General features: G+C 50.4%; 1 protein-coding gene across 1 annotated transcript in view; it reads right to left on the bottom strand.

Annotated features, from left to right (window-relative positions):
- The window catches only part of LOC119963790, a 1053439-nt gene that overhangs the window by 662498 nt on the left and 363677 nt on the right, over positions 1–27264 (bottom strand). Inside the window, exons 64-67 of the mRNA XM_038793076.1 lie at positions 18555–18694; positions 17692–17824; positions 9279–9418; positions 8546–8678 (exon numbers count right to left, since the gene is read on the bottom strand). Of these exons, the coding sequence (XP_038649004.1) occupies positions 8546–8678; positions 9279–9418; positions 17692–17824; positions 18555–18694 (546 nt within the window). The remainder of the gene's footprint in view (positions 1–8545; positions 8679–9278; positions 9419–17691; positions 17825–18554; positions 18695–27264) is intronic.

A 27264-nucleotide genomic window follows, 5' to 3' on the forward strand; every position in this document is an offset into this window, starting at 1 on the left:
GGAGACTGAGGGGGGAGTGGGGGAGACTGAGGGGGGAGTGGGGGAGACGGGGGGGGGAGTGGGGGAGACGGAGGGGGGAGTGGGGGAGACGGAGGGGGGTGGGGGAGATGGGGGGGAGTGGGGGAGACTGAGGGGGGGAGGAGTGGGAGTGGGGGGGAAGTGGGGGAGACTGTAGGGGGAGTGGGGGAGACTGTAGGGGGAGTGGGGGAGATGGAGGGGGGAGTGGGGGAGATGGAGGGGGAGTGGGGGAGACGGAGGGGGGGAGTGGGAGGGGGGAGTGGGAGTGGGGGAGACGGGGGGGGGGGAGTGGGGGAGACGGGGGGGAGTGGGGGAGACGGGGAGGAGTGGGGGAGTGGGGGAGACGGAGGGGGGGAGTGGGGGAGACGGGGGGGGGAGTGGGGGAGACGGGGGGGGGAGTGGGGGAGACGGGGGGGAGTGGGTGCGGTGGAGGGGGGGAGTGGGAGTGGGGAAGATGGGGGGGAGTGGGGGAGACTGATGGGGGAGTGGGGGAGACGGAGGGGGAGTGGGAGTGGGGGGGGGGGTTAGGTAGAGAGTGAGCGAGTGACCCGTCCAACCCCGGTTACAAAATGTCTGCCAGCATGCCATGGCGTGCCGGTCACGAGGAGGGGAGTGGGGGAGACGGAGGGGGGAGTGGGGGAGACGGAGGGGGGAGTGGGGGAGACGGAGGGGGGAGTGGGGGAGACGGAGGGGGGAGTGGGGGAGACGGAGGGGGGAGTGGGGGAGACGGAGGGGGGAGTGGGGGAGACGGAGGGGGGAGTGGGGAAGACGGAGGGGGGAGTGGGGGAGACGGAGGGGGAGTGGGGGAGACGGAGGGAGTGGGGGAGACGTGGGGGAGATGGGGGGGGAGTGGGAGTTGGGGGGAGTGGGGGAGACTGTAGGGGGAGTGGGGGAGATGGAGGGGGAGTGGGGGAGATGGAGGGGGGAGTGGGGGAGATGGAGGGGGAGTGGGGGAGATGGAGGGGGAGTGGGGGAGACTGTGGGGGAGACGGAGGGGGGGAGTGGGAGTGGGGGAGACGGGGGGGGGGGAGTGGGGGAGACGGGGGGGGAAGTGGGGGAGACGGGGGTGAGTGGGGGAGACGGGAAGTGGGGGAGACGGGGAGTGGGGGAGACGGGGGTGAGTGGGGGAGACGGAGGGGGGAGGGGGGGAGTGGGAGTGGGGGAGACGGGGGGGGAGTGGGGGAGACGGGGGGGGGAGTGGGGGAGACGCGGGGGAGTGGGTGCGATGGAGGGGGGTAGTGGGGGAGATGGAGGGGGGAGTGGGAGTGGGGGAGACGGGGGTGAGTGGGGGAGATGGAGGGGGGAGGGAGTGGGAGTGGGGGAGACGGGTGGGAGTGGGGGAGACGGGGGGGAGTGGGTGCAATGGAGGGGGGGAGTGGGTGCAATGGAGGGGGGGAGTGGGAGTGGGGGAGACGGGGGGGAGTGGGTGCGATGGGGGAGTGGGAGTGGGGTAGACGGGGGGGAGTGGGGGAGACGGGGGGGGGAGTGGGTGCGATGGAGGGGGGGAGTGGGAGTGGGGGAGACGGGGGGGAGTGGGGAAGATGGGGGGGAGTGGGGGAGACGGAGGGGGAGTGGGAGTGGGGGGGGGGTTAGGTAGAGAGTGAGCGAGTGACCCATCCTACCCCGGTTACAAAATGTCTGCCAGCATGCCATGGCGTGCCGGTCACGAGGACAAGGCCGCTGGTTGCCCTGTGGCTTACGGCCGCAGGCCACTGGTACACCGGTGAAGATGACGTAGTTAACTGCCCGTTGGATGCAGAAAGTGATCAGGGGTTAGGCTGCCCGCGTGTCAGCAGCGCGACCAGGCCACCGGGACACACAGGTATCCCGTGGCAGGCGGCTGCCGAGGTGTCGACTAACCTCCGTCTAACATGTCCCGTTTCTCTGCCCCCACCACCCTTCTGTAGGTTAGCACAATGTCTGTGAACAGAACGCCTATGTTCTGCGCCGTGGTTGGGGCCGCTGCACTGCATTTGGAGATGGAGCAGCATCCACAGCCACAACCCGCAGTGGATGCAGGGCCAGCTGCAGCAGCAGAGGGAATGGCCGCGGAGTTGCCAGTCGTCGAGCAGCATGGGGGGGGGGGGGGGGAGGAGGAGGGGGGGGAGGTGGAGGGGGGGGAGGAGGAGGAGGAGGAGGGGCAGGGCAGCACGGTAGCATGGTGGTTAGCATAAATGCTTCACAGCTCCAGGGTCCCAGGTTCGATTCCCGGCTGGGTCACTGTCTGTGCGGAGTCTGCACGTCCTCACCGTGTGTGCGTGGGTTTCCTCCGGGTGCTCCGGTTTCCTCCCACAGTCCAAAGATGTGCGGGTTAGGTGGATTGGCCATGCTAAATTGCCCGTAGTGTCCTAAAAAGTAAGGTTAAGGGGGGGGTTGTTGGGTTACGGGTATAAGGTGGATACGTGGGTTTGAGTAGGGTGATCATGGCTCGGCACAACATCGAGGGCCGAAGGGCCTGTTCTGTGCTGTACTGTTCTATGTTCTATGAGAGAGTGAGGGTGCAGCCACGGCGCCAGAGGCGACGACCAAGGCCGAGGGTGTACCGTGTCCGGATCTCTTTCCTAACAATGACTGACATCACCTGCAGGAGGAGACTCCGGCTGAGTAGGGGGACGGTGACACATATCTGTCACCTCGTGGCGCACCTCGCCCCACGTGGAACGGGGGGAGGACACGCGATCCCGGTTGTCATCAAGGTGACGGTCGCTCTTAACTTCTATGCTACCGGCTCCTTCCAGTCTCCGAGCGGGAAGTCCTCCGGGATCTCCCAGTCATCGGTCCACAGGTGTATCCGGGATGTGACCGACGCCCTCTATGCCATAGCGGACCGCAACATCACCTTTCCCGAGGACCAAGCAACTCAAGACTCACGAGCTCGTGGATTTGCCAGCGTGGCCGGGATACCGATGGTGCAGGGGGCAATCGATTATGTTCACGTCCCAATGCGCCCACCTGCAGGGAACAGGGATGTGTTCACAAACAGGAGGGGGACATACTCCATGAATATCCAGGTGGTATGCGATCCCCACATGAGGATCATGAATGTCTGTGCAAGGTTCCCAGGGAGTGTGCATGACTCCTACATACTGGCGCAGTCGTTCATCCCTGCGATGTTTGAGGGGCGTCCCCCCCGGCTGAGGGGCTAGTTGCTAGGCAACAAGGGTTATCCGCTGAGGTCTTGGCTGATGACGCCTATACGGAGGCCTCAGACCAATGCGGAAACCCAATACAACGAGGCCCATGCAGCAACCAAGGGTGTGGTGGAGCGCTGCCTTGGCCTCCTGAAGATGAGATTCAGGTGCCTGGACCTCTCCGGAGGGGCCCTGCAGTACCAACCCGCCAGGGTCGCTCGCATTGTTGTGATCTGCTGTGCGCTGCACAACATCGCGATGCAGAGGGGAGATGACCTGCTGCAGGAGGCGGAGGGAGAAGCCAGTGGCAGTGGTGCCAGCACAGAGGAGGAGGAGGAGGCTGGCGGAGTGGTGGGCACAGTACGCAGACACGACCCAGGTGCTGGTGATGTCCAGGAGGCGGCACGACAGAGCCGGCGATTACGGCGGGCACGTGACGCCTTGGTGGCAGCACGGTCACGCATCACATGCAACGTCCCCGCTGAACACCAAACCACCACCTGCATCGCTAGTCATGCAGAGGGTCAACACACAACTGCCACCACCACAACCCCCCCCCCCCCCCCCCCCACCCCCTCTCAGTGTACACTGCTCCACTTCAATATCACCCTTACCACTGGGTCCAGACGGTATGGCACAACATTGATGACTGTGTCAGCGGAGCGGGTGTGATCAGTGCCATGTGGAATGATGACAGCCCGCTCTGCGCAGAGCTGTGAGCTCAGAATCATTAGGGAGAGTCTGACCCATGGCAATAGCTGAACCATCCACCTTGGTGGCCGCTGAGATCGTCACGGACACTCCATCACGTGCCCGCGTGGGCTAGCTGTGGGAGGGGGTGGGGGGAGGGGCAGGGACTGCACACCCGGCACCGAAGTTTCACCACTCGTCAACCCCAGCGACACTCGGTCACCCTCACGATTCCTGTGGCTGTGGAACAATCACACGGTATTACAAGTAAGGTGGAACAGTGCGTTTAATGTGAACAAAAATTTACAGGTGCCCTAGCCCCTACAACTAAACTGTGCCCTTCACCCATGCCAACTTACTCAGTGTCTCTCTTTGTTGCCTTACGGGCCCTACCACTACGTCTAAGTGATTCCCCAGATGATACAGCAGGAGTGGAGGAGGACTGCTGCGAATCGCCCCCTTCTACTTGTTTCTCCTTGGCCAAGCGTTTACTGGGGTGACCCGGCCTTGATGGGCCAGGCTGCTCTGCGGGTGTCTCGGGTGACGTTGTGCCACCCTGCTCTGCCTGCTGCCCACCCAATGCACCAGGGATGGGACGGGGTGAGGCCGAGAATTCCGGGACATCCCGTGATGGACTTAATGGGACGGGCCCCAAAACCTCCTCCTCTCTCGGGGAGCTTGGTGGCCCCCGGGCCTCACTTTGGGACAGAGGTGCGAGCGGGGAGGTGCCCCGTCGCGCCACCGACACCTGGCGCTGCCAGTCCTGGAGGCCTGCAACGGTATCGACCAGGATCCGAAGGTTTGCAGACACTGAGTCCAGGGAGTTAGACATTCCCGCCAGGTACTGTGCGACCTCAACCTGTGAGTGGATGACGCCATCCAGCACATGTGTCAGGCGGTTGATGCTCTCGGCGACTGACTGCTGCGACTGGGCCATGACCTGGTGAGACTGGGCCAAGGCCTGCAGGCCTGCAGTTTTGCCTCTGGCACATTGCTGCCTGTGAGAGGGCAACCCTGTCCAGGGCCGAGGATGACGCGTGCACATTAACCCCAACGCCTTGCATAACCTGACCCATTGCCTCCACCGCGGATGCCACCCGTGCGGTGTTGGCCTGGGTTGCTGCCATGAGCGGCACCACTCCCTGATCGTGGACGCTGTTTGACTCCTCTAACAGCGTCTGCAGAGTCAGGAAGACAGCCCTCATCCCGTCATTGTTTCCCTGGGTTTCTTGATGCATCGGCTGTGCGGGTGGGTTGAGAAACTCCAGGAACTCGGAAAACGTCTGGGAGCCAGCTGCATGCTGGGCCTGGCCTGGCCTCCGCCAGTCCGGGCCCTCGTCTGCTCCGACCTCCACCTGCTGTACCTGCTCAGCTGTGATGTGCGAACCAGACTGTGACCCAGGAGCCTCATCACTAAATAGGCCCGCCGGGGTGAGTGTCTCTGGGATGGTGGATGGTGTGGGAGAAAGCAGTGCCGCAAGCTCGAGGTCGTCTTATGTTGACGCCTCCTGTATGTCATCGTCCGCTCTGTATGCGCCCTCTGGGCGTCCTGCTCCACAGATTCAGTTGGGGAGGATGGGACTCCCCGCTGATCGGGCACCGTGTATCGTGCGGCCCTGGGTGAGGCGGGGACAGATGCCTGTGTCCATTTGCAGCCAGACGGCCCTGGCCATTCGGCATCACGTCCTAGGGAAGAGAATGAAACGGCTTATTTAGATTCACTCGGCCGGGCGCTGGACGGTCCCAGTGGGCAGGGTATGAAGGAACAGAGGATGGGGGAGGTGTCCCAGTGGGCAGGGTGTGTGAAGGGACAGAGGATGGGGAGGTGTCCCAGTGGGCAGGGTATGAAGGGACAGAGGATGGGGGAGGTGTCCCAGTGGGCAGGGTGTGTGAAGGGACAGAGGATGGGGAGGTGCCCCAGTGGGCAGGGTGTGTGAAGGAACAGAGGATGGGGGAGGTATCCCAGTGGGCAGGGTGTGTGAAGGGACAGAGGATGGGGGAGGTATCCCAGTGGGCAGGGTGTGTGAAGGGACAGAGGATGGGGGAGGTGTCCCAGTGGGCAGGGTGTGTGAAGGGACAGAGGATGGGGAGGTGCCCCAGTGGGCAGGGTGTGTGAAGGGACAGAGGTTGGGGGAGGTGTCCCAGTGGGCAGGGTGTGTGAAGGAACAGAGGATGGGGGAGGTGTTACAGTGGGCAGGGTGTGTGAAGGGACAGAGGATGGGGGAGGTGTCCCAGTGGGCAGGGTGTGTGAAGGGACAGAGGATGGGGAGGTGCCCCAGTGGGCAGGGTGTGTGAAGGGACAGAGGATGGGGAGGTGCCCCAGTGGGCAGGGTGTGTGAAGGGACAGAGGTTGGGGGAGGTGTCCCAGTGGGCAGTGTGTGTGAAGGGACAGAGGATGGGGGAGGTGTCCCAGTGGGCAGGGTGTGTGAAGGGACAGAGGATGGGGAGGTGCCCCAGTGGGCAGGGTGTGTGAAGGGACAGAGGTTGGGGGAGGTGTCCCAGTGGGCAGGGTGTGTGAAGGGACAGAGGATGGGGGAGGTGTCCCAGTGGGCAGGGTGTGTGAAGGGACAGAGGATGGGGGAGGTGTTCCAGTGGGCAGGGTGTGAAGGGACAGGATGGGGGAAAATGAAAAATGAAATGAAAATCACTTATTGTCACGAGTAGGCTTCAATGAAATTACTGTGAAAAGCCCCTAGTCGCCACATTCCGGCGCCTGTCCAGGGAGGCTGGTACGGGAAACGAACCGTGCTGCTGGCCTGCTTGGTCTGCTTTAAAAGCCAGCGATTGAGCCTTGTGAGCTAAACCAGCCCCTGGGAGGGGGGGTGTTTGTCATGCATTGTTGTCTCACTTGTTGCAGCTCCGCCAACCTCGCACTGCGCGATCTCCCGGGTAGCAGATCCCCCAACAAGGTCCAGTGCCCTCTGCTCAAACGTAGTTAGGGGGTGCAGGATGGGCGAACCCCCTCCAGTCTGGTTCCGCTCACGGGTATTGTGAGCGGTCTTGGCCTGTTGGGGGAGGGGGCATAGGTAGATCATTACAATACGGCAGGTATCAGCAGGCCGTTCAGATACTGGCACAGTTTGGGAGTCAAGTTGTCATAAGACGATTGCATCTCTCCACGGGGCCCAGAGCGCTGGGTCTGTGACTACTTTGTGAACGACCCTCAACTAACTCTGCCCCAATTCCCTTCCACCCCCCCGTGCCAGGGGGGGAGGTGGGTGATTAAGTAAAGAGGGGGAGGGATGGTTGTGACCAGGGGGCACCCTTTTGGCACTTACCCTGGCAGCCCTGGTGAGGTCGTGCATCTTTTTCCGGCATTGCTCTGCAGAGCGAGGGGTCTGCCCCACAGCACTAACGGCAGCAGCCACCTCACGCCAGGCCTGGCGCACTGCGCTAGCAGGGTGGCGATGCCCTTGACGCGGGCAGATGACGCCCCTCCTCTGCTCGATAGATTCGAGCAGCGTCTCGACATCAGCCTCGACGAATCGCGGGGCTGTTCTCCTGAGCTCCGACATCATGGCCTACAGTTTCTGTGCTCGCCCGCGCCTTTTTACGGCATCGGGCGGCGTCACGTGGGCGTGTTCGTAGCGTCGCCGCGTTCCGGCGTCATTGCGCACGTGATTGACGCGGCCCCGTTCCTAGCCCATTTCCCGGACGTGAATACGGCAGGAAATGGGCCGTTTTGGACCGTCGTAAAAGTCGGCCGTTTTCACGGCCAACTTCGCGATTTCCCGCGGGTGCGGAGAATCGCGCCCAATGTCTTCTCAGTGCCTCAGTCCCAGTGCTAGCCACTGAGCCACATGCTGCCCCTTTCACCTTCAGCAAAAAGGGATGGGGCAATATTGTTTCAAATTCTCTAAAAACAAACATCACTAGTTTAACTGAAATGGATAGCAATCTGCTGATGTCATCCAGTAAAGTTACTTCAGACTGTTAAAATATGTTAGATAAATAGAAATATGATTGTTATTTACCTTTGCATGGACAAGTGATGCGCAGGTAGTGGGGAAATGTAGTGAGGCCGATCATTTTTATATGAGGAATAGATAAGGGGTTCGGGTAGCGGGTCCATAAATAAAAGAGGAGGCAAGTTGAGGGAGGCATCAATTAATCAGGGGTTGCTACTGCTGCCTCACAGCGCCAGAGACCTGGGTTCAATTCCTCCCTCGGTAGATTGTCTGTGCGGCGCTTGTACGTTCCCTCCGTGTCTTTCTGGGTTTCCTCTGGGTCAATCGATTTCCTCCCACAATCCAAAGATGTGCACATTAGGTGGATTGGTCATGCTAAATAGTCCCAGATGTGCCGGTTAGGGGGGGTTTCAGGGATTGGGCAGGGGAGTGGGCCTATTTCGGTTGCTCTTTCAGAGAGTTGGTGCAGCCACACAAGGCCAAATAGCCACCTTCTACACTGTCGGAATTCTATGGTTTTATAGTTTTATCTGGCTGAAGGTGCTGTATGGCCCAGGAATATTGGACACAAGCAGGCTAGCCAATGAAGCCAATAGATACACTTTGCTACATCAGAAGCAGAGAATCCAGGGGAACATACTAATCCCACACCCCACCCTGAAGGACATTGTGATCTGCTGCACATCACAATATGCAGCATGTGCTTTCCATGTCACTTTGTCCTCTTTTCAATATTTGAAGATAATTGCTAAGGGGGTAGGAAAGACAAATGAAGATTTTTATATACTAAAGACTTACATGTACGCTGGGAGGCTGAGACGTCTTCACTTTCCTTCTTGTCTGGGTAGATGGCAGTAAGGGAAACATCATATAAGGTGTCAGGATCCAGGTTATCTAAAACATGGCTTGTCTCATTGCCATTTATAATCATCTGGAAGAATAGGCATAAAGCGAAGGTCAAGATACGCTCAGTGCATGAAACCAATTTGTTTTCTGCAAACTGATTCCCTTAATTAAATGGGAATGTTTGAATTTAATATAACTCGGTTTTGTTCATTACGCAAATGTTCTTCTTTGAGTGGGCAACTGAGCCCAACATCTCAATACTAAAGAGCATATGGTCCGTGCGGAAAGCAGTTTTCTGATCACCATCTAGTACAGTAATGCCATTCAGAAAGAATGTGCTGATGTTTCTGCAGGTTACGGTTCAAAGAGCTCATCCCACCCAATTGAGTTTTGGCCGATCTCCAAATTTTCCAGTCCTGCCCGTGACTGCGTGTCCCTGTTGGGAATGGAAAATACCTGCTGTTTTCAGTGAGATCATGCCCCCACGGCCAACAGAGAATGCAACTCATTAGCAATTGTGGAAAGGATTACAAGGATACAATGAAACATCGTTGCTGGAAAGGAGGAACATTTTCATACATATACAGATCTGTCTGACTGTGGTTTTGCTTCATACTCGCATGTTGCAAGGCAAATTAAAAAACAGCTGGAGCTACACAGAAGCAGAAAGTATGGATTTCATCACCTCTTTTTTGTCCCCTCCCCCAGATGGAACCCAGCTGATTCTGTACTGGTGCGCCTCCTCCGATCCATGATCCCAGTCCATCCGGAAACTGTTCCCCGTGATGTCCGAGAAGCGTAGGTTTGATGGTGGTTGGTCAACCGCTGTGTGAGAAGAATGAGACCTTAAATGTACACATGTAGCAGAAAGGTAACAGAATCTGACTGAGTAGAAATGATGAGGGAATGGAGCCCATCTGAGCAAAGATTTCAGATACTGATAATGATCGCCAACAACCTGCATTTCTAATAGTGCCTTTAATGCAGTAAAATGTCCTGACTCACTTCAGAACATGGAACATAGAAGAGTACAGGCACTTCGGCCCTCCATGTTGCGCCGACCTGGGAAACCACTATCAAGCCCATCTACACTATTCCCTTATCATCCGTATGTTTATCCAATGACCTTTTAAATGCCCTTCATATTGGCGAGTCCACTCCTGTTGCATGAAGGGCATTCTGCTCCCTTACTATTCTCTGAGTAAAGAAGCTACCTCTGACATCTGTCCTATATCTATCTCCCCTCAATTTAAAGCTATGTCCCCATGTGCTAATCATTACCACCCGAGGAAAAAGGCTCTCACTGTTCACCATATCTAATCCTCAGATTGTCTTGTATGCCTCAATTAAGTCAGCTCTTAACCTTCTTCTCTCTTACGAAAACATGGACATAGAACTAGAACAGGACAGCACAGACAGCCTCATGTCCCTCAGCCTTCCCTGATAAGATCTTCCCTCCATACCAGGCAACATAGAACATATAGAACATAGAACGATACAGCGCAGTACAGGCCCTTCGGCCCACGATGTTGCACCGACATGGAAAGTCAAAAACTAAAGGCCATCTAACCTACACTATGCCATTATCATCCATATGCTTATCCAATAAACTTTTAAATGCCCTGAATGTTGGCGAGTTCACTACTGTTGCAGGTAGGGCATTCCACGGCCTCACCACTCTTTGCGTAAAAAACCTACCTCTGACCTCTGTCCTATATCTATTACCCCTCAATTTGAGGCTATGTCTCCTCATGCTAGCCACCTCCATCCTCGGGAGAAGGCTCTCACTGTCCACCCTATCTAACCCTCTGATCATTTTGTATGCCTCTATTAAGTCACCTCTTAACCTTCTTCTCTCTAACGAAAACAACCTCAAGTCCATCAGCCTTTCCTCTTAAGATTTTCCCTCCATACCAGGCAATATCCTGGTAAATCTCCTCTGCACACGTTCCAAAGCTTCCACGTCCTTCCTATAATGAGGCGACCAGAACTGTACGCAATACTCCAAATGCGGCCGTACTAGAGTTTTGTACAGCTGCAACATGACCTCATGGCTCCGGAACTCAATCCCTCTACCAATAAAGGCCAACACACCATAGGCCTTCTTCACAACCCTATCAACCTGGGTGGCAACTTTCAGGGATCTATGTACATGGACACCGAGATCCCTTTGCTCATCCACACTACCAAGAATTTTACCATTAGCCAAATATTCTGCATTCCTGTTATTCTTTCCAAAGTGAATCACCTCACACTTCTCTACATTAAACTCCATTTGTCACCTCTCAGCCCAGTTCTGCAGATTATCTATGTCCCTCTGTAACCTGCAACATCCTTCCACACTGTCTACAACTCCACCGACTTTAGTGTCATCTGCAAATTTACTCACCCAACCTTCTGCGCCCTCCTCTAGGTCATTTAAAAAATAACAAACAGCAACGGCCCCAGAACAGATCCTTGTGGTATGCCACTCGTAACTGAACTCCATTCTGAACATTTGCCATCAACCACCACCCTCTGTCTTCTTTCAACTAGCCAATTTCTGATCCACATCTCTAAATCACCCTCAATCCCCAGCCTCCGTATTTTCTGCAATAGCCGACCGTGGGGAACCTTATCAAACGCTTTACTGAAATCCATATACATACACCACATGAACTGCTCTACCCTCGTCTACCTGTTCAGTCACCTTCTCAAAGAACTCGATAAGGTTTGTGAGGCATGACCTACCCTTCACAAAACCATGCTGACTATCCCTAATCATATTATTCCTATCTAGATGATTATAAATCGTAACTCTTATAATCCTCTCCAAGACTTTACCCACAACAGACGTGAGGCTCACCGGCCTATAGTTACCGGGGTTATCTCTACTCCCCTTCTTGAACAAAGGGACCACATTTGCTATCCTCCAGTCCTCTGGCACTAATCCTGTAACCAATGATGACATAAAAATCAAAGCCAAAGGCTCAGCAATCTCTTCCCTGGCTTCCCAGAGAATCCTAGGATAAATCCCATCAGGCCCCGGGGACTTATCTGTTTTCACCTTGTCCAGAATTGCCAACACTTCTTCCCTACGCACCTCAATGCCATCTATTCTAATAGCCTGGGTCTCAGCATTCTCCTCCACAACATTATCTTTTTCCTGAGTGAATACTGACGAAAAGTATTCATTTAGTATCTCGCTTATCTCCTCAGCCTCCACACACACTTCCCATCACTGTCCTTGACTGGCCCTACTCTTATTCTAGTCATTCTTTTATTCCTGACATACCTATAGAAAGCTTTTGGGTTTTCCTTGATCCTACCTGCCAAAGACTTCTCATGTCCCCTCCTTGCTCGTCTTAGCTCTCTCTTTAGATCCTTCCTCGCTTCCTTGTAACTATCAAGCGCCCCAACTGAAACTTCACGCCTCATCTTCACATAGGCCTCCTTCTTCCTCTTAACAAGAGATTCCACTTCTTTGGTAAACCACGGTTCCCTTGCTCTACCCCTTCCTCCCTGCCTGACTGGTACTTATCAAGAACACGCAATAGCTGTTCCTTGAACAAGCTCCACATATCCAGTGTGCCCAACCCTTGCAGCCTACTTCTCCAACCAACACATCCTAAGTCATGTCTAATGGCATCATAATTGCCCTTCCCCCAGCTATAACTCTTGCCCTGCGGGGTATACTTATCCCTTTCCATCACTAACGTAAAGGTCACCGAATTGTGGTCACTGTCTCCAAAGTGCTCACCTATCTCCAGATCTAACACCTGGCCTGGTTCATTACCCAATACCAAATCCAATGTGGCCTCGCCTCTTGTTGGCCTGTCAACATATTGTGTCAGGAAACCCTCCTGCACACATTGTACAAAGAACGACCCATCTAATGTACTCGAACTATATCTTTTCCAGTCAATATTTGGAAAGTTAAAGTCTCCCATAACAACTACCCTGTTACTTTCGCTCTTTTCCAGAATCATCTTCGCCATCCTTTCCTCTACATCCCTAGAACTATTAGGTGGCCTATAGAAAACTCCCAACAGGGTGACCTCTCCTTTCCTGTTTCTAACCTCAGCCCATACTACCTCGGAAGAAGAGTCCCCATCTAGTATCCTTTCCGCCACCGTAATACTGTCCTTGACTAGCAGCGCCACACCTCCCCCTCTTTTGCCCCCTTCTCTGAGCTTACTAAAACACCTAAACCCCGGAACCTACAACAACCATTCCTGTCCCTGCTCTAGCCATGTCTCTGAAATGGCCATAACATCGAAGTCCCAGGTACCAACCCATGCTGCCAGTTCCTCTACCTTATTTCGTATACTCCTGGCATTGAAGTAGACATACTTCAAACCACCTACCTGAACACTGGCACCTTCCTGCGAAGTCAAATCTGTGCTCCTGAACTCTATACTCTCTATATTGGTGCCCCTCAGGTTCAGATGTAGACCATCCTGTCTATAGAGGTCCCACCTTCCCCAGAAAGAGCCCCAGTTATCCAGAAATCTGAATCCCTCCCGCCTGCACCATCCCTGTAGCCACGCGTTTAATTGCTCTCTCTCCCTATTCCTCGTCTCACTATCACGTGGCACGGGCAATAACCCAGAGATAACAACTCTGTTTGTTCTCGCTCTGAGCTTCCATCCTAGCTCCCTAAAGGCCTGCCTGACATCCTTGTCCCCTTTCCTACCTATGTCGTTAGTGCCAATGTGGACTACGACTTGGGGCTGCTCACCCTCACCCTTAAGGACCCGGAAAACACGATCCGAGACATCACGTACCCTTGCACCTCGGAGGCAACATACCAAACGTGAGTCTCTCTCGCTCCTACAAAATCTCCTATCTGTGCCCCTGTCTATTGAGTCCCGAATTACTAATGTTCTACTCCATTCCCCCCTTCCCTTCTGAGCAACAGGGACAGACTCCGTGCCAGAGGCCCGTACTCCATGGCTTACCCCTGGGAAGTTGTCCCCCCCACAACTATCCACAACGGTATACTTGTTACTCAGGGGAACGATACAGGGGATCCCTGTACTGACTGCTTCCCCCCAGCCCCTCTCACCATCACCCATCTATCTTTATTCTTTGGCGTAACTACCTCCCTGAAGCTTCTATCTATGACCCCCCTCTGCCTCCCGAATGATCCGAAGTTCATCCAGCTCAAGCTCCAGGTCCCTAACACTATTTTTGTGGAGCTGGAGTTGGGTGCACTTCCCACAGATGACATCGGGGCACTGACGGCATCCCTCACCTCAAACATCCTGCAGGAGGAGCATTGTACTGCCTTCCCTGACATCACCTGTAAATTTAAAAAAAAACAAGAAAAAGAAAAAGAAAGGAAGAGCTTACCTGATATTCCCTCAAACCCTGCTCCTGCTGAAAGGTAAGCAAATTTAAAGGCACTCACTCACCTTCACGACAGACCCCTGCTCCCGCTTCCCAACAACCGTGGGTTTTTTTTGGTTAGAGGAGGAGGTAGGGTGGGAAACACTGACAAAGTGTTTCAGGTTTAACTGTCACTGGACAACAGCCCCTCCACAAACCACCTTCGAATTAGGCTGACCGCACTGCACGTATGCACATTTCCCCAGAACAGCTGATCAGTAGCTCTGCTCTGCTGCCCTCTGCTGGATGCTTGCCTTCACTCGAACTCCTCAGGTCTCCTTCGCAGGTACACCTTCAAATTTGGCTGACCGCACTGCACGTATCCTGGTAAATCTCCTCTGCACCCTTTCCGATGCTTCCACATCCTTCCTATATTGCGACGTCCAGAACTGCACGCACTGCTCCAAATGCAGACGCACTAGAGTTCTGTACAGCTGCAACATGACCTCATGGCTCCGAAACTCAATCTCTCTACCAATAAAAGCTGAGATAAGATAAGATAAATTGCTTATTGTCACGAGTAGGCTTCAATGAAGTTACTGTGAAAAGCCCCTAGTCGCCACATTGCGGCACCTGTTCAGGGAATCGAACCGTGCTGCTGGCCTGCTTTAAAAGCCAGTAACTTAGCCCAGTGAGCTAAACAGCCCCACCTAACATACCAAATTCTTAATAGCCCTATCTATCGGAGTGGCAACTTTCAGGAATTAATGTACATGGACACAGAGATCTCTGTGCTCATCCACACTACAAAAAATCTTACCATTAGCCCAGTAATCTCTCTTCCTGTCTCCACCTGTCAGCCCAGCTTTGCAGCTTATCTATATCCCTCTGTAACTTGCAACATCCTTCCGCACTGTCCATAACTCCACCGATTTTAGTGCCATCTGCAGATTTACTCATCCATCCTTCTACGCCCTCCTCCAAGCCATTTATAAAAATGACAAACAGCAGTGGCCCCAAAACAGTTCTTTGTGGTACACCACTAGTACCTGAACTCCGGATGAACATTTCCTATCAACTTTGTCTTCTTCCAGCTAGCCAAATTCTGATCCACACTACTAAATTACCCTGAATCCCATGTCTCCGTGTCTTCTGCAATAGCCTACCATGGAGAAGCTTATCAAACGCTTTACTGAAATCCATGTACACCAATCAACTGCTTTACCCTCGACCACCTGTTTGGTCACCTTCTCAAAGAACTCAATAAGGTCTGTGAGGCACGACCTACCCTTCACAAAACCGTGTTGACTATCTCTAATCCAGTTATTCCTTTCCAGATGATTATATATCCTATCTGTTATGAACGTTGACAAGATATTGCCCAAAACAGAAGTAAGGCTCACCTATCTATAGTTAGCGGGGTTATCTGTATTCCCCTTCTTGAGCAAGGGGACAACATTTGCTATCCTCCAACCTACTGGCACTGTTCCTGTAGGCAAAGATAACACAAAGATCAAGCCAAAGGCTCAGCATTCTCTTCCCTTAATTCACAGAGAATATCTCTTTAGGTTCTTCCCAGCTAACTTGTAACTCTCGAGCACCCTAACTGAAGCTTCACGTCTCATCTTCACATAAGTCTCCTTCTTCCTCTTGACAACTACTTTAGTAAACCACGGTTCCCTCACTTGACTACTCCTCCCTGCCCGACAGGCACATAAGAACATAAGAGCTAGAAGCAGGAGCAGGCCACATGGCCCCACGAGCCTGTTGCACCATTCAATGAGATCATGGCTGATCTTTTGTGGACTCAGCTCCACTTTCCTGCCCGAACACCATAACCCTGAATCCCTTTATTCTTCAAAAAGCTATCCATCTTTCTTTTAAAATCATTTCATTAAGGTGCCTCAACTGCTTCACTGGGCAAGGAAATCCATAGATGCACAACCCTTTGGGTGAAGAAGTTCCACCTAAACTCCGTCCTCAATCTATTTCCCCTTATTTTGAGGCTGTGCCCCCTAGTTCTGCTTTCAGCCGCCAGTGCAAATAACCTGCCAGCATCGATCCTGTCTATTCCCTTCATAATTTTATATGTTCCCAGAAGATCCCTCCCTCATCCTTCCAAATTCCGAGTACAGACAAAGACTACGCAACTTCTCCTCGTAATCCAACTCCTTCGACTCTGGGATTAACCGAGTGAATCTCCTTTGCACAACCTCCAGTCCGTCCTTTCTCAGGGAAGGGAACCAAAACTGAACACAATGCTCCAGGTGTGGCCTCACTGAAACCTTATACAATTGCAGCATAACCTCCCTCGTCTTAAACTCCATCTCTCGAGCAATGAACGACAAAATTCCATTCTCTTTCTTAATCAGCTGTTGTAACTGTAAACCAACATTTTGCGACTCATGCACAAGCCCACCCAGGTCTCTCGGCACAGCAGCATGTTTTAATATTTTATCATTTAATTAATAGTCCTGTTTGCTCTCATTCCTACCGAAGTGGATAACCTCACATTTGTCAACATTGTATGCCATCTGCCAGACCCTAGTCCATTCACTTAACCTATCCAAATCCTTCTGCAGACTTCCAGTATCCTCTGCACTTTTCGCTTTACCACTCACCTTAGTGTCGTCTGCAAACTTAGACATATTGCCCTTTGTCCCCAACTCCAAATCATTGAAGCAAATTGTGAACAATTGCGGGCCCAGAACTGATCCCTGAGGGACGCCACTAGCTACTGATTGCCAACGAGAGAAACACCCATTAATCCCCACTCTTTGGTTTCTCAACCGGGATCTTGGATTCATGTCGCATTACATTCACCCCCCACCATCTTGCCTGGACTTGCAAAAACCTACCAACTGTCCTGGCTTGAGACAATTCACACCTCTTTCACCTGGGATTATCCCTCTATCTGGATCTGTAATGGTTTAATTACCTGCAAATGCTCACATTCCAAGCATTGTTTGGTATCTCTGACTTTGTCTATCTAAATATTTCTGGAACATACCTCTCAATTCACCAGAGGAAGGTGCAATGCTCCGAAAGCTCGTGTTTGAAACAAACCTGTTGGACTTTAACCTGGTGTTGTAAGACTTCTTACGATTTCTTTATGAGGAATAGATAAGGGGTTGGGGAAGTGGGTCCATGAATAAAAGAGGAGGCAAGTTGAAGGAGGATAACATGAATCAGGGGTTGGGTTATCACTGTTGCCTCACAGCGCCAGAGAACTGGGTTCAACTCCTGCCTCGGTAGATTGTCTGTGTGGCACTTGTACGTTCTCTCCGTGTTTTTGTGCGTTTCCTCTGGGTCCTCCGATTTCCTCCCACATTCCAAAGATGTGCACTTTAGGTGGATTGGTCATGCTAAATAGTCCCAGATGTGCCGGTTAAGGGGAGTTTCAGGGATTGGGCAGGGGAGTGGGCCAAATTAGGTTCCTCTTTCAGAGGGTCGCTGCAGACACACAAGGCCAAATAGCCTCCTTCTACACTGTCGGAATTCTGTGGTTTTATAGTTTTATCTGGTTGAAGGTGCAGTATGGCCCAGGAATATTGGACACAAGCAGGCTAGCCAATGAAGCCAATAGATACACTTTGCTACAGCAGAAGCAGGGAATCCAGGGGAACATACTAATCCCACACCACATCCTGAAGGATATTGTGATCTGCTGCACATCACAATATGCAGCATGTGCTTCCCATGTCACTTTGTTCTCTTTTCAATATTTGAAGATAATTGCCAAGGGGGTAGGAAAGACAAATGGAGATTTTTATTTACTAAAGACTTACATGTACGCTGGGAGGCTGAGACGCCATCACTTTCCGTCTTGTCTGGGTAGATGGCAGTAAGGGTAACATCATATTTGGTGTTAGGATCCAGGTTATCTAATACCTGGCTTGTCTCTTTGCCATTTATAGTCATCTGGAAGAATAGGCAGAAAGCGAAGGTCAAGATACGTTCAGTGCATGAAACCAATTTGTTTTCTGCAAACGGATTCCCTTAATTAAATGGGGATGTTTGAATTTAATATCACTCAGGGGGCTGCAAGGACCTTAAAATCCTTTACCAACCCTTGGCTGCAGCCACCTTTCCCAGTGGCATTCCCTCGTGGTCATGTGGAGTATTTCTGCAGAAATTTAAATTGATAATAAACAAATTTGGATGGTTAGTTAATGGCACAAATGCTCTTCTTTGAGTGGGCAACTGAGCCCAACATCTCAATACTAAAGAGCATAGGGTACGTGCGGAAAGCAGTTTCCTGATTACCTTCTAGTACAGTAATGTCATTCAGGAAGAATATGCTGATGTTTCTGCAGGTTACGGTTCAAAGAGCTCATCCCACCCAATTGAGTCTTGGCTAATCTCCAAATTTTCCAGTCATGCCCGTGTCTTTGCCTGTCCCTGTTGGGAATGGAAAATACCTGCTGTTTTCAGTGTGATCAAGCCCCCACGGCCAACAGAGAATGCAACTCATTAGCAAGTGTGGAAAGGATTACAAGGATGCAATGATACATTGTTCCTGGAAAGGAGGAACATTTTCATACATATACAGATCTGGATGACAGCGGTTTTGCTTCACACTCGCATGTTGCAAGGCAAATTTAAAAATCAGCTGGAGCTACACAGAAGCAGAAAGTATGGATTTCATCACCTCTTTTTTGTCCCCTCCCCCAGATGGAACCCAGCTGATTCTGTACTGGTCCGCCTCCTCTGCTCCATGATCCCAGTCCATCCGGAAACTTTTCCTCGAGATGTCCGAGAAGCGTAGGTTTGATGGTAGTTGGTCAACCGCTGTGTGAGTAGAAGGAGACCTTAAATGTACACATGTAGCAGAAACGTAACAGAATCTGAAAGAGTAGAAATGATGAGGGAATGGAGGCCATCTGAGCAAAGATTTGTGATACTGGTACTGATCACCAGCAACTTACATTTATAATAGTGCCATTAATGCAGTAAAATGTCCCGAAGCACTTCAGAACATAGAACATTACAGCGGAGTACAAGCTTTTGGCCCTCCATGATGCTCCGACCTGTGACACAAAGCTATAGCCCATCGACAGTATTCCCTTATCATCCATATGTTCTGATGTGGAGATGCCGGCGTTGGACTGGGGTGAGCACAGTAAGAAGTCTTACAACACCAGGTTAAAGTCCAACAGGTTTGATTCAAACACGAGCTTTCGGAGCGCAGCTCCTTCCTCAAGTGAATGGCGAGGTATGTTCCAGAAACATTTATGTAGACAAAGTCAGAGATGCTGGACAATGCTTGGAATGCAGGCATTTGCAGGTAATCAAATCATTACAGATCCAGAGAGAGGGATAATCACAGGTTAAAGAGGTGTAAATTGTCTCAAGCCCGAACAGTTGGTAGGATTTTGCAAGTCCAGGCCTGATGGTGGGGGCTGGATGTAATGCGACATGAATCCAAGATCCCGGTTGAATTTATAGCTAAGTTCCGCACGCATGAGTGCGGCCACAACTGGGATCAGCATCTCTGACTTTGTCTATATAAATGTTTCTGGGGGCAACACGGTGGCACAATGGTTAGCATTGCTGCCTACGGCGCTGAGGACCCGGGTTCGAATCCCGGCCCTGGGTCACTGTCCGTGTGGAGTTTGCACATTCTCCCCGTGTCTGCGTGGGTTTCACCCCCACAACCCAAAAAGATGTGCAGGATAGGTGGATTGGCCTCGTTAAATTGCCCCTTAATTGGAAAAAATAATTGGGTACTCTAAATTTAAAAAAAAAAAAAAAAATGTTTCTGGAACATACATCGCCATTCACCTGAGGAAGGAGCTGCGCTCTGAAAGCTCGTGTTTGAATCAAACCTGTTGGACTTTAACCTGGTGTTGTAAGACTTCTTACTGTATCCATATGTTCATCCAATGACCATTTAAATGCCCTTAATATTGGCGAATTGACTACTGTTGCAGGTCGGGTATTCCACGACCTTACTACTTTCTGAGTAAAGAACCTACCTCTGACATCTGTCTTTTATCTATCTCCCCTCAATTTGAAGCTATGTCCCCTTGTTCTAGACAACACCAGCTGAGGAAAAAGGCTTTCACTGTACACCCTAATCCTCTGATCATCTTGTATGCCTCAATTAAGTTACCTCTTAACCTTCTTCTCTCCAACGAAAACAGCCTCAAGTCCCTCAGCTTTCCCTCATAAGATCTTTCCTCCATATCAGGCAACATCCTGGTAAATCTCCTCTGCACCCTTTCCAATCCTTTCACATCTTTCCTATAATGCGACGACCAGAACTGCATGCAATACTACAAATGCACCCGCACCAGAGATTTGTACAGCTGCAACATGACCTCATGGCTCCGAAACTCAATCCCTCTACCAATAAAAGCTAACACACGGTATGCATTCTTCATAACCCTATCAACCTGGGTGGCAACTTTCAGGGATCTATGTACATGGACACCGAGATCTCTCTGCTCATCCATACAACCAAGAATCTTACCATTAGCCCAGTACTCTGTCTTCCTGTTATTCCTTACAAAATGAATCACCTCACACTTTTCTGCATTAAAATCCATTTGCCACCTGTCAGTCCAGCTCTGCAGGTTCTACTGTTCCTCTGTAACTTGTAACATCCTTCCGCACTGCCCACAATTCCACCGACTTAATTGTCATCTGCAAAAATGCTCACCCATCCTTTTACGCCCTCCTCCAGGTCATTTATAAAAATGGCAAACAGCAGTGGCCCCAAAACAGATCCTTGTGGATCACTCACAACTGAACTCCAGGCTGAACATTTACCATCACCCTTTGCCTACTTCCAGCTAGCCAATTTCTGATCCAAACTGCTGAATCCTCTGAATCCCATGCCTCCGTATTTTCTGCAATAGCCTACCATGGCGATCCATATCAAATGTTTACTGAAATCCATATACACCACATCAACTGCTTTACACTCATCCACCTGTTTTGTCACCTTTGCAAAGAACTCAATAAGGTTTGTGAGGCACGACCTACCCTTCACAAAACGGTGTTGACTATCTCTAATCAAATTATTCCTTTCCAGATGATTATAAATCCTATCTCTTATGAACCTTTCCAAGACTCTGCCCACAACAAAAGTAAGGCACACTGGTCTATCATTACCAGGGTTGTCTCTACTCCCCTTCTTGAACATGGGGGCAACATTTGCTGTCCTCCAGTCTTCTAGCACTATTCCTGTAGACAAAGATAACGTAAAGATCAAAGCCAAAGGCTCAGCAATCTCTCCCCTTCACAGAGAATCCGTGGACAAATCCCATCCGGCCCAGGGGGCTTTTTTCACACTTTCCAGAATTGTCCATATCAAATGTTGATCTTTTTGTCGTCTTTGTCGACAGGAATAGTGCCGGAAGACTGGAGGATAGCAAATGTTGTCCCCTTGTTCAAGAAGGGGAGTAGAGACAACCCTGGTAATTATAGACCTGTGAGCCTTACTTCGGTTGTGGGTAAAATGTTGGAAAAGGTTATAAGAGATAGGGTTTATAATCATCTTGAAAAGAACAAGTTGATTAGCGATAGTCAACACGGTTTTGTGAAGGGTAGGTCATGCCTCACAAACCTTATTGAGTTTTTTGAGAAGGTGACCAAACAGGTGGATCAGGGTAAAGCGGTTGATGTGGTGTATATGGATTTCAGTAAAGCGTTTGATAAGGTTCCCCACGGTAGGTTATTGCAGAAAATAAGGAAGTATGGGATTGAAGGTGATTTAGCGGTTTGGATCAGTAATTGGCTAGCTGAAAGAAGACAGAGGGTGGTGGTTGATGGCAAATGTTCATCCTGGAGTTCAGTTACTAGTGGTGTACCGCAAGGATCTGTTTTGAGGCCACTGCTGTTTGTCATTTTTATAAATGACCTGGAAGATAGTGTAGAAGGATGGGTTAGTAAATTTGCAGATGACACGAAGGTCGGTGGAGTTGTGGATAGTGCTGAAGGATGTTATAGGATACAGAGGGACATAGATAAGCTGCAGAGCTGGGCTGAGAGGTGGCAGATGGAGTTTAATGCGGAAAAGTGTGAGGTGGTTCACTTTGGAAAGAGTAACAGGAATGCAGAGTACTGGGCTAATGGCAAGATTCTTGGTAATGTAGATGAACAGAGAGATCTCGGCATCCAGGTACATAAATCCTTGAAAGTTGCCACCCAGGTTACTAGGGCTGTTAAGAAGGCATATGGTGTGCTAGCCTTTAACAGTAGGGGGATTGAGTTTCGGAGCCACAAGGTCATGCTGCAGCTGTACATAACTCTGGTGCGGCCGCTCCTGGAGTACTGCGTGCAGTTCTGGTCACCACATTATAGGAAGGAGTGGAAGCTTTGGAAAGGGTTCAGAGGAGATTTACGAGGATGTTGCCTGGTATGGAGGGAAGGTCTTACGAGGAAAGGCTCAGGGACTTGAAGTTGTTTTCGTTAGAGAGGAGAAGGCTGAGAGGTGACTTAATAGAGACATATAAGATAGTCAGAGGGTTAGATAGGGTGGACAGTGAGAGTCTTTTTCCTCAGATGGTGATGACCAACACGAGGGGACATAGCTTTAAATTGAGGGGTGGTAGATATAGGACAGATGTCAGAGGCAGTTTCTTTACTCAGAGAGTAGTAGGGGTGTGGAACGCCCTGCCTGCAACAGTAGTAGACTCGCCAATTTTAAGGGCATTTAAGTGGTCACTGGATAGACATATGGATGAAAATGGAATAGTGTAGGTCAGATAGGCTTCAGATGGTTTCACAGGTCGGCGCAACATCGAGGGCTGAAGGGCCCGTACTGCGCTGTAGTGTTCTATGTTCTATGTTAACACCTCATCCTCATGAACCTCAAGCTCTTCTCGTCTAATAGCCTGTATCTCAATATTCTTTTTCCTGTGTGAATACTGACGAAAAATATTCATTTGGCACCTCTTCTATCTCCTCGGACTCCACACACAACTTCCCGTGACAGGCCCTCCTCTTACCCTAGTCATTCTTTTATTCCTCACATACCAATAGGAAGCTTCATAGTTGTCTTTGATCGTCCCTACCAAAGATTTCTCATGTCCACTCCTGGCTCTTCTCAGCTATCTCTTTAGGTCCTTCGTTGTTAACTTATAACTCTCGAGTGCCCTAACTGAACCTTCACGTAAGCCTCCTTCTTCCTCTTGACAAGTGATTCAACTACTTTCATAAACCACGGTGCCATCGCTCGACCACTTCCTCACTGCCTGACAGGTACATAAGAACATAAGATAATAAGAACTAGGAGCAGGAGTAGGCCACCTGGCCCCTTGAGCCTGCTCTGCCATTCAATGAGATCATGTCTGATTTTTCTTTGTGGAATCAGTTCCACTTTTCGGCCATAACACCATAACCCATAATCCCTTTATTCTTCAAAAAACTATCTGTCTTTATCTTAATAATATTTAATGATGAAACTTCAACTGTTTCACTGGGCAAGGAATTCCATAGATAGGGGGCAGCACGGTAGCATGGTGGTTAGCATAAATGCTTCACAGCTCCAGGGTCCCAGGTTCGATTCCCGGCTGGGTCACTGTCTGTGCGGAGTCTGCACGTCCTCCCCGTGTGTGCGTGGGTTTCCTCCGGGTGCTCCGGTTTCCTCCCACAGTCCAAAGATGTGCGGGATAGGTGGATTGGCCATGCTAAATTGGCCGTAGTGTCCTAAAAAGTAAGGTTAAGGGGGGGTTGTTGGGTTACGGGTATGGGGTGGATACGTGGGTTTGAGTAGGGTGATCATTGCTCGGCACAACATCGAGGGCCGAAGGGCCTGTTCTGTACTGGACTGTTCTATGTTCTAAATGCACAACCCTTTGGGTGAAGAAGTTCCTCCTGAACTCAGTCCTCAATATATTTCCCCTTATTTTGAGGCTATGCCCCCTAGTTCTGCTTCACCCGCCTGTGAAAACAACCTTCCCGCATCTATCCTATCTATTCCCTTCATAATTTTACATGTTTAAATAAGATCCCGCCTCATCCTTCTAAATTCCAATGAGTATAGTCCCAGTCTCCTCAACCGCTCCTCGTAATCCAACCCCTTCAGCTCTGGGATTAACCTAGTGAATCTCCTCTGCACACCCTCCAGTGCCAGTACGTCCTTTCTCAGGTAAGGAGATCAAAACTGAACATAATACTCCAGCTGTGGCCTCACTAACACCTCATACAATTACAGCATAACCTCCCTAGTCTGAAACTCCATCCCTCCAGCAATGAAGGACAAAACTCCATTTGCCTTCTTAATCACCTGTTGCACCTGTAAACCAACTTTTAGCGACTCATGCATGAGTACACCCAAGTCTCTCTCCACATGAGCATGCTTCAATATTTTATCATGTAAATAATCATCCTGTTTGCTGTTATTCCTACCAAAATGGATAACCTCACATTTGTTAACATTGTATTCCTTCTGCCAGACCGAGCCCATTCACTTAACCTATCCAAATCCCTCTGCAGACTTCCGGTATCCTCTGCACTTTTTGCTTGCTCTTACTTTACACTTAATGCCAAGCATCTTTACCTTATGCTGCAATCTTTTGTGTGGAACGTCATCAAAGGCTTTCTGGAAATACACATATACCACATCCATTGGCGTCACATTATCTACCTCACTAGTAACGTCCTCAAAATATTCCACCAAATTTGTAAGACATAACCTGCCCTTTATGAACCCATGCTGCGTCTTCCCAATGGGACAATTTCCATCCTGATGCCTCGCGATTTCTTCTTTGATTATAGATTCCAGCATCTTCCCTACTACCGAAGTTGAGCTAACTGGCCTGTAATTACCCGCTCTCTGCCTACCTCCTTTTTTAAACAGTGGTGTCACGTTTGCTAATTTCGAATCTGCCAGGACCATCCCAGAGTCTAACCTTTAGCCCCATTAGCTTTCCCATAACTATCTCCTTCGTGATAACAATCATCTCAAGGTCCTCACCTGTCATTGCCTCATTTCTATCAGTCACTGGATGTTATGTGTGACTTCCACCGTGAAGACCGATCCAAAAAACCTGTTCAGTTCCTCAGCCATTTCCTCATCTCCCATTAATAAATCTCCCTTCTCATCCTCTAAAGGTCCAATATTTACCTTAGCTACTCATTTTTTTTCTATATATTTGCAGAAACTTTTACTAACTGTTTTTATACTCTGAGCACGTTTACTCTCATAATCTATCTTACTCGTCTTTATAGTTTTTTTTGTAGCTTTCTGTAGCCCCCTAAAGATTTCCCAGTCCTCTAATCTCACACTAATCTTTGCCACTTTGTGTGCTTTTTCTTTGAATTTGATTCTTTCCCTTATTTCCTTAGGTATCTATGGTCGATTTTCCCTTTCTACTGTCCTTCCTTTTTGTTGTTATAAACTGAGCACAGTGAAAAATCGCTTGGCAGGTTCATCAATGGTTTCACCATAAAGTCTTTGCTCCCAGTCTACTTTAGTTAGCTCTTCTCTCATCCCATTGTAATCTGCTTTGTTTGAGCACAAAACACGAGTCTTTGATTTTACCTTCTCACCCTCCAACTGTATTTTAAATTCAACCATATTGTGATCGCTCCTTCCGAGATGATCCCCAACTCTCAGATCATTAGTCAAATCCTATCTCATTACACAGGCCCAGATCTAGGAACGCTTGTTCCCTTGTAGGTTCCATTACATACTGTTCTTGGAAACTATCACGGACACATTCTGTTATCTCCTCCACCAGGCTGCATTGACTGACCTGGTTACACCAATCGACATGTAGATTAAAGTCCCCCATGATAACTACTGTACCTTTTCTACATGTATCAGTTATTTATTTGTTTGTTGCCTGCCCCACCATGTTGTTACTATTTGGTGGCCTAAAGACTGCTCCTATCAGTGACTTTTTCGACTTATTATTCCTAATTTCCACCCAAATGGATTCAACCTTATTCTCCCTAGCACTGATGTCATCCCTTACTATTGCCCGGATGTTATTCTTAAATAACAGAGCTACACCACCCTTCCCATCCACTCAGTCCTTCCGATTAGTTTGATATTTATCAAGGACTACTATAAAAGTCCCAAAGGCCTTGCTCACACCCCCCCCGCCGAGTCACCAACTAAGTTCCAATCCCCATCAAACACTTTCCCTATTTCCCTCGCTGCCTCCCTTTTTCAGAGCTGCTGTGCAAGCATCCTCCTGGCCTTTTCCCCGTGCTCGTACACCACTCCCTTCACCTTCCTGAGCTGCTCCACTGCCCAACCTGTAGTTAACCAACTATATTCCGCCTGCAGCCTTCGGCGGACCCTCAATAGCCCCTCCTCTGGAGCCTCTGCATACCTCCTATCCACTCGTAGGCTCTCTTTTACCAGTCGGTCCGCCTCTCCCTGTCCGTCCTGTCGCTTTGAGCCCGGATTGAGATCAGCTCCCCTCTCCGCCTCCGGCGCTTCCCAGACCACCGCTGCTGAGCCCTCCCCTGTATCGTTTACCTGCAGGTAGTTCAGCATCCACTTCCTCAATCTCTCGCAGACCACTTCGTCTGCCAACAGCCCCACATCCAATCTCCACTGTGACCGCTGCTTACTGTCCATACTGACCTGCAGGTCCACCCAGTGCCGAGCATGGTCCAAGATCGTAATTGCCAAATAGCCCGTATCCACCACCCTCACCAACAGGGCCCTGCCCACAACAAAGAAATCTATCCGGGATTACACCTTGTGAACATGGGAGAAGGAAGAAAATTCCCTGGCTCTCGGCTGCCTAAATCTCCACAGATCCACCCCCCTCCCATCAGCTCCATGATCCATTTTGGCTCCTTTGCCATTGCTGGCACCTTGCCCGTTCTTGAACATGACCGGTCCAGGCCTTGATCAACAAGCATGTTGAAATCCCCACCCATAATCAGCCAGTGCGATCATCCCAGGTTGAGGGTCCCACTGAACTTTGGGAAAGGTTGACAGGGTTTATTGCTGCTGTTGCACGGTATGAAAATTCAACAACATATTTTTTGCCCACAAAAGCCAAGGTAAAAGTGATGTAAAAACAAAAACTGCTGAAGATACTCAGCTGCTCTGGAAGATGAAGAAAAAAAAGTCAACAGGTTTTAAGCAGAAAGGCGCTGAACGTCCACTGTATCTAACCCCCTCATCATTTTCTCAATCACTATTATGTCACCTCTCATCCACCTCCGCTCCAAAGAGAAAAGCCCTAGCTCCCTCAACCTTTCCTCATAAGACCTATCCTGCAATTCAGGCAGCATCCTGGTAAATCTCCTTTGCACCCTTTCCAATGCTTCCACATCCTTCCTGTAATGAAGTGACCAGAACTGCACACAATGCTCCAAATGTGATCTCAGCAAGGTGAGGAATAGTTGCAGCAAAACCTGGCAGCTGTTACACTCAAGCCCCC

Source organism: Scyliorhinus canicula, chromosome 3, assembly GCF_902713615.1.
Source record: "Scyliorhinus canicula chromosome 3, sScyCan1.1, whole genome shotgun sequence".
NCBI lineage: Eukaryota > Metazoa > Chordata > Chondrichthyes > Carcharhiniformes > Scyliorhinidae > Scyliorhinus > Scyliorhinus canicula.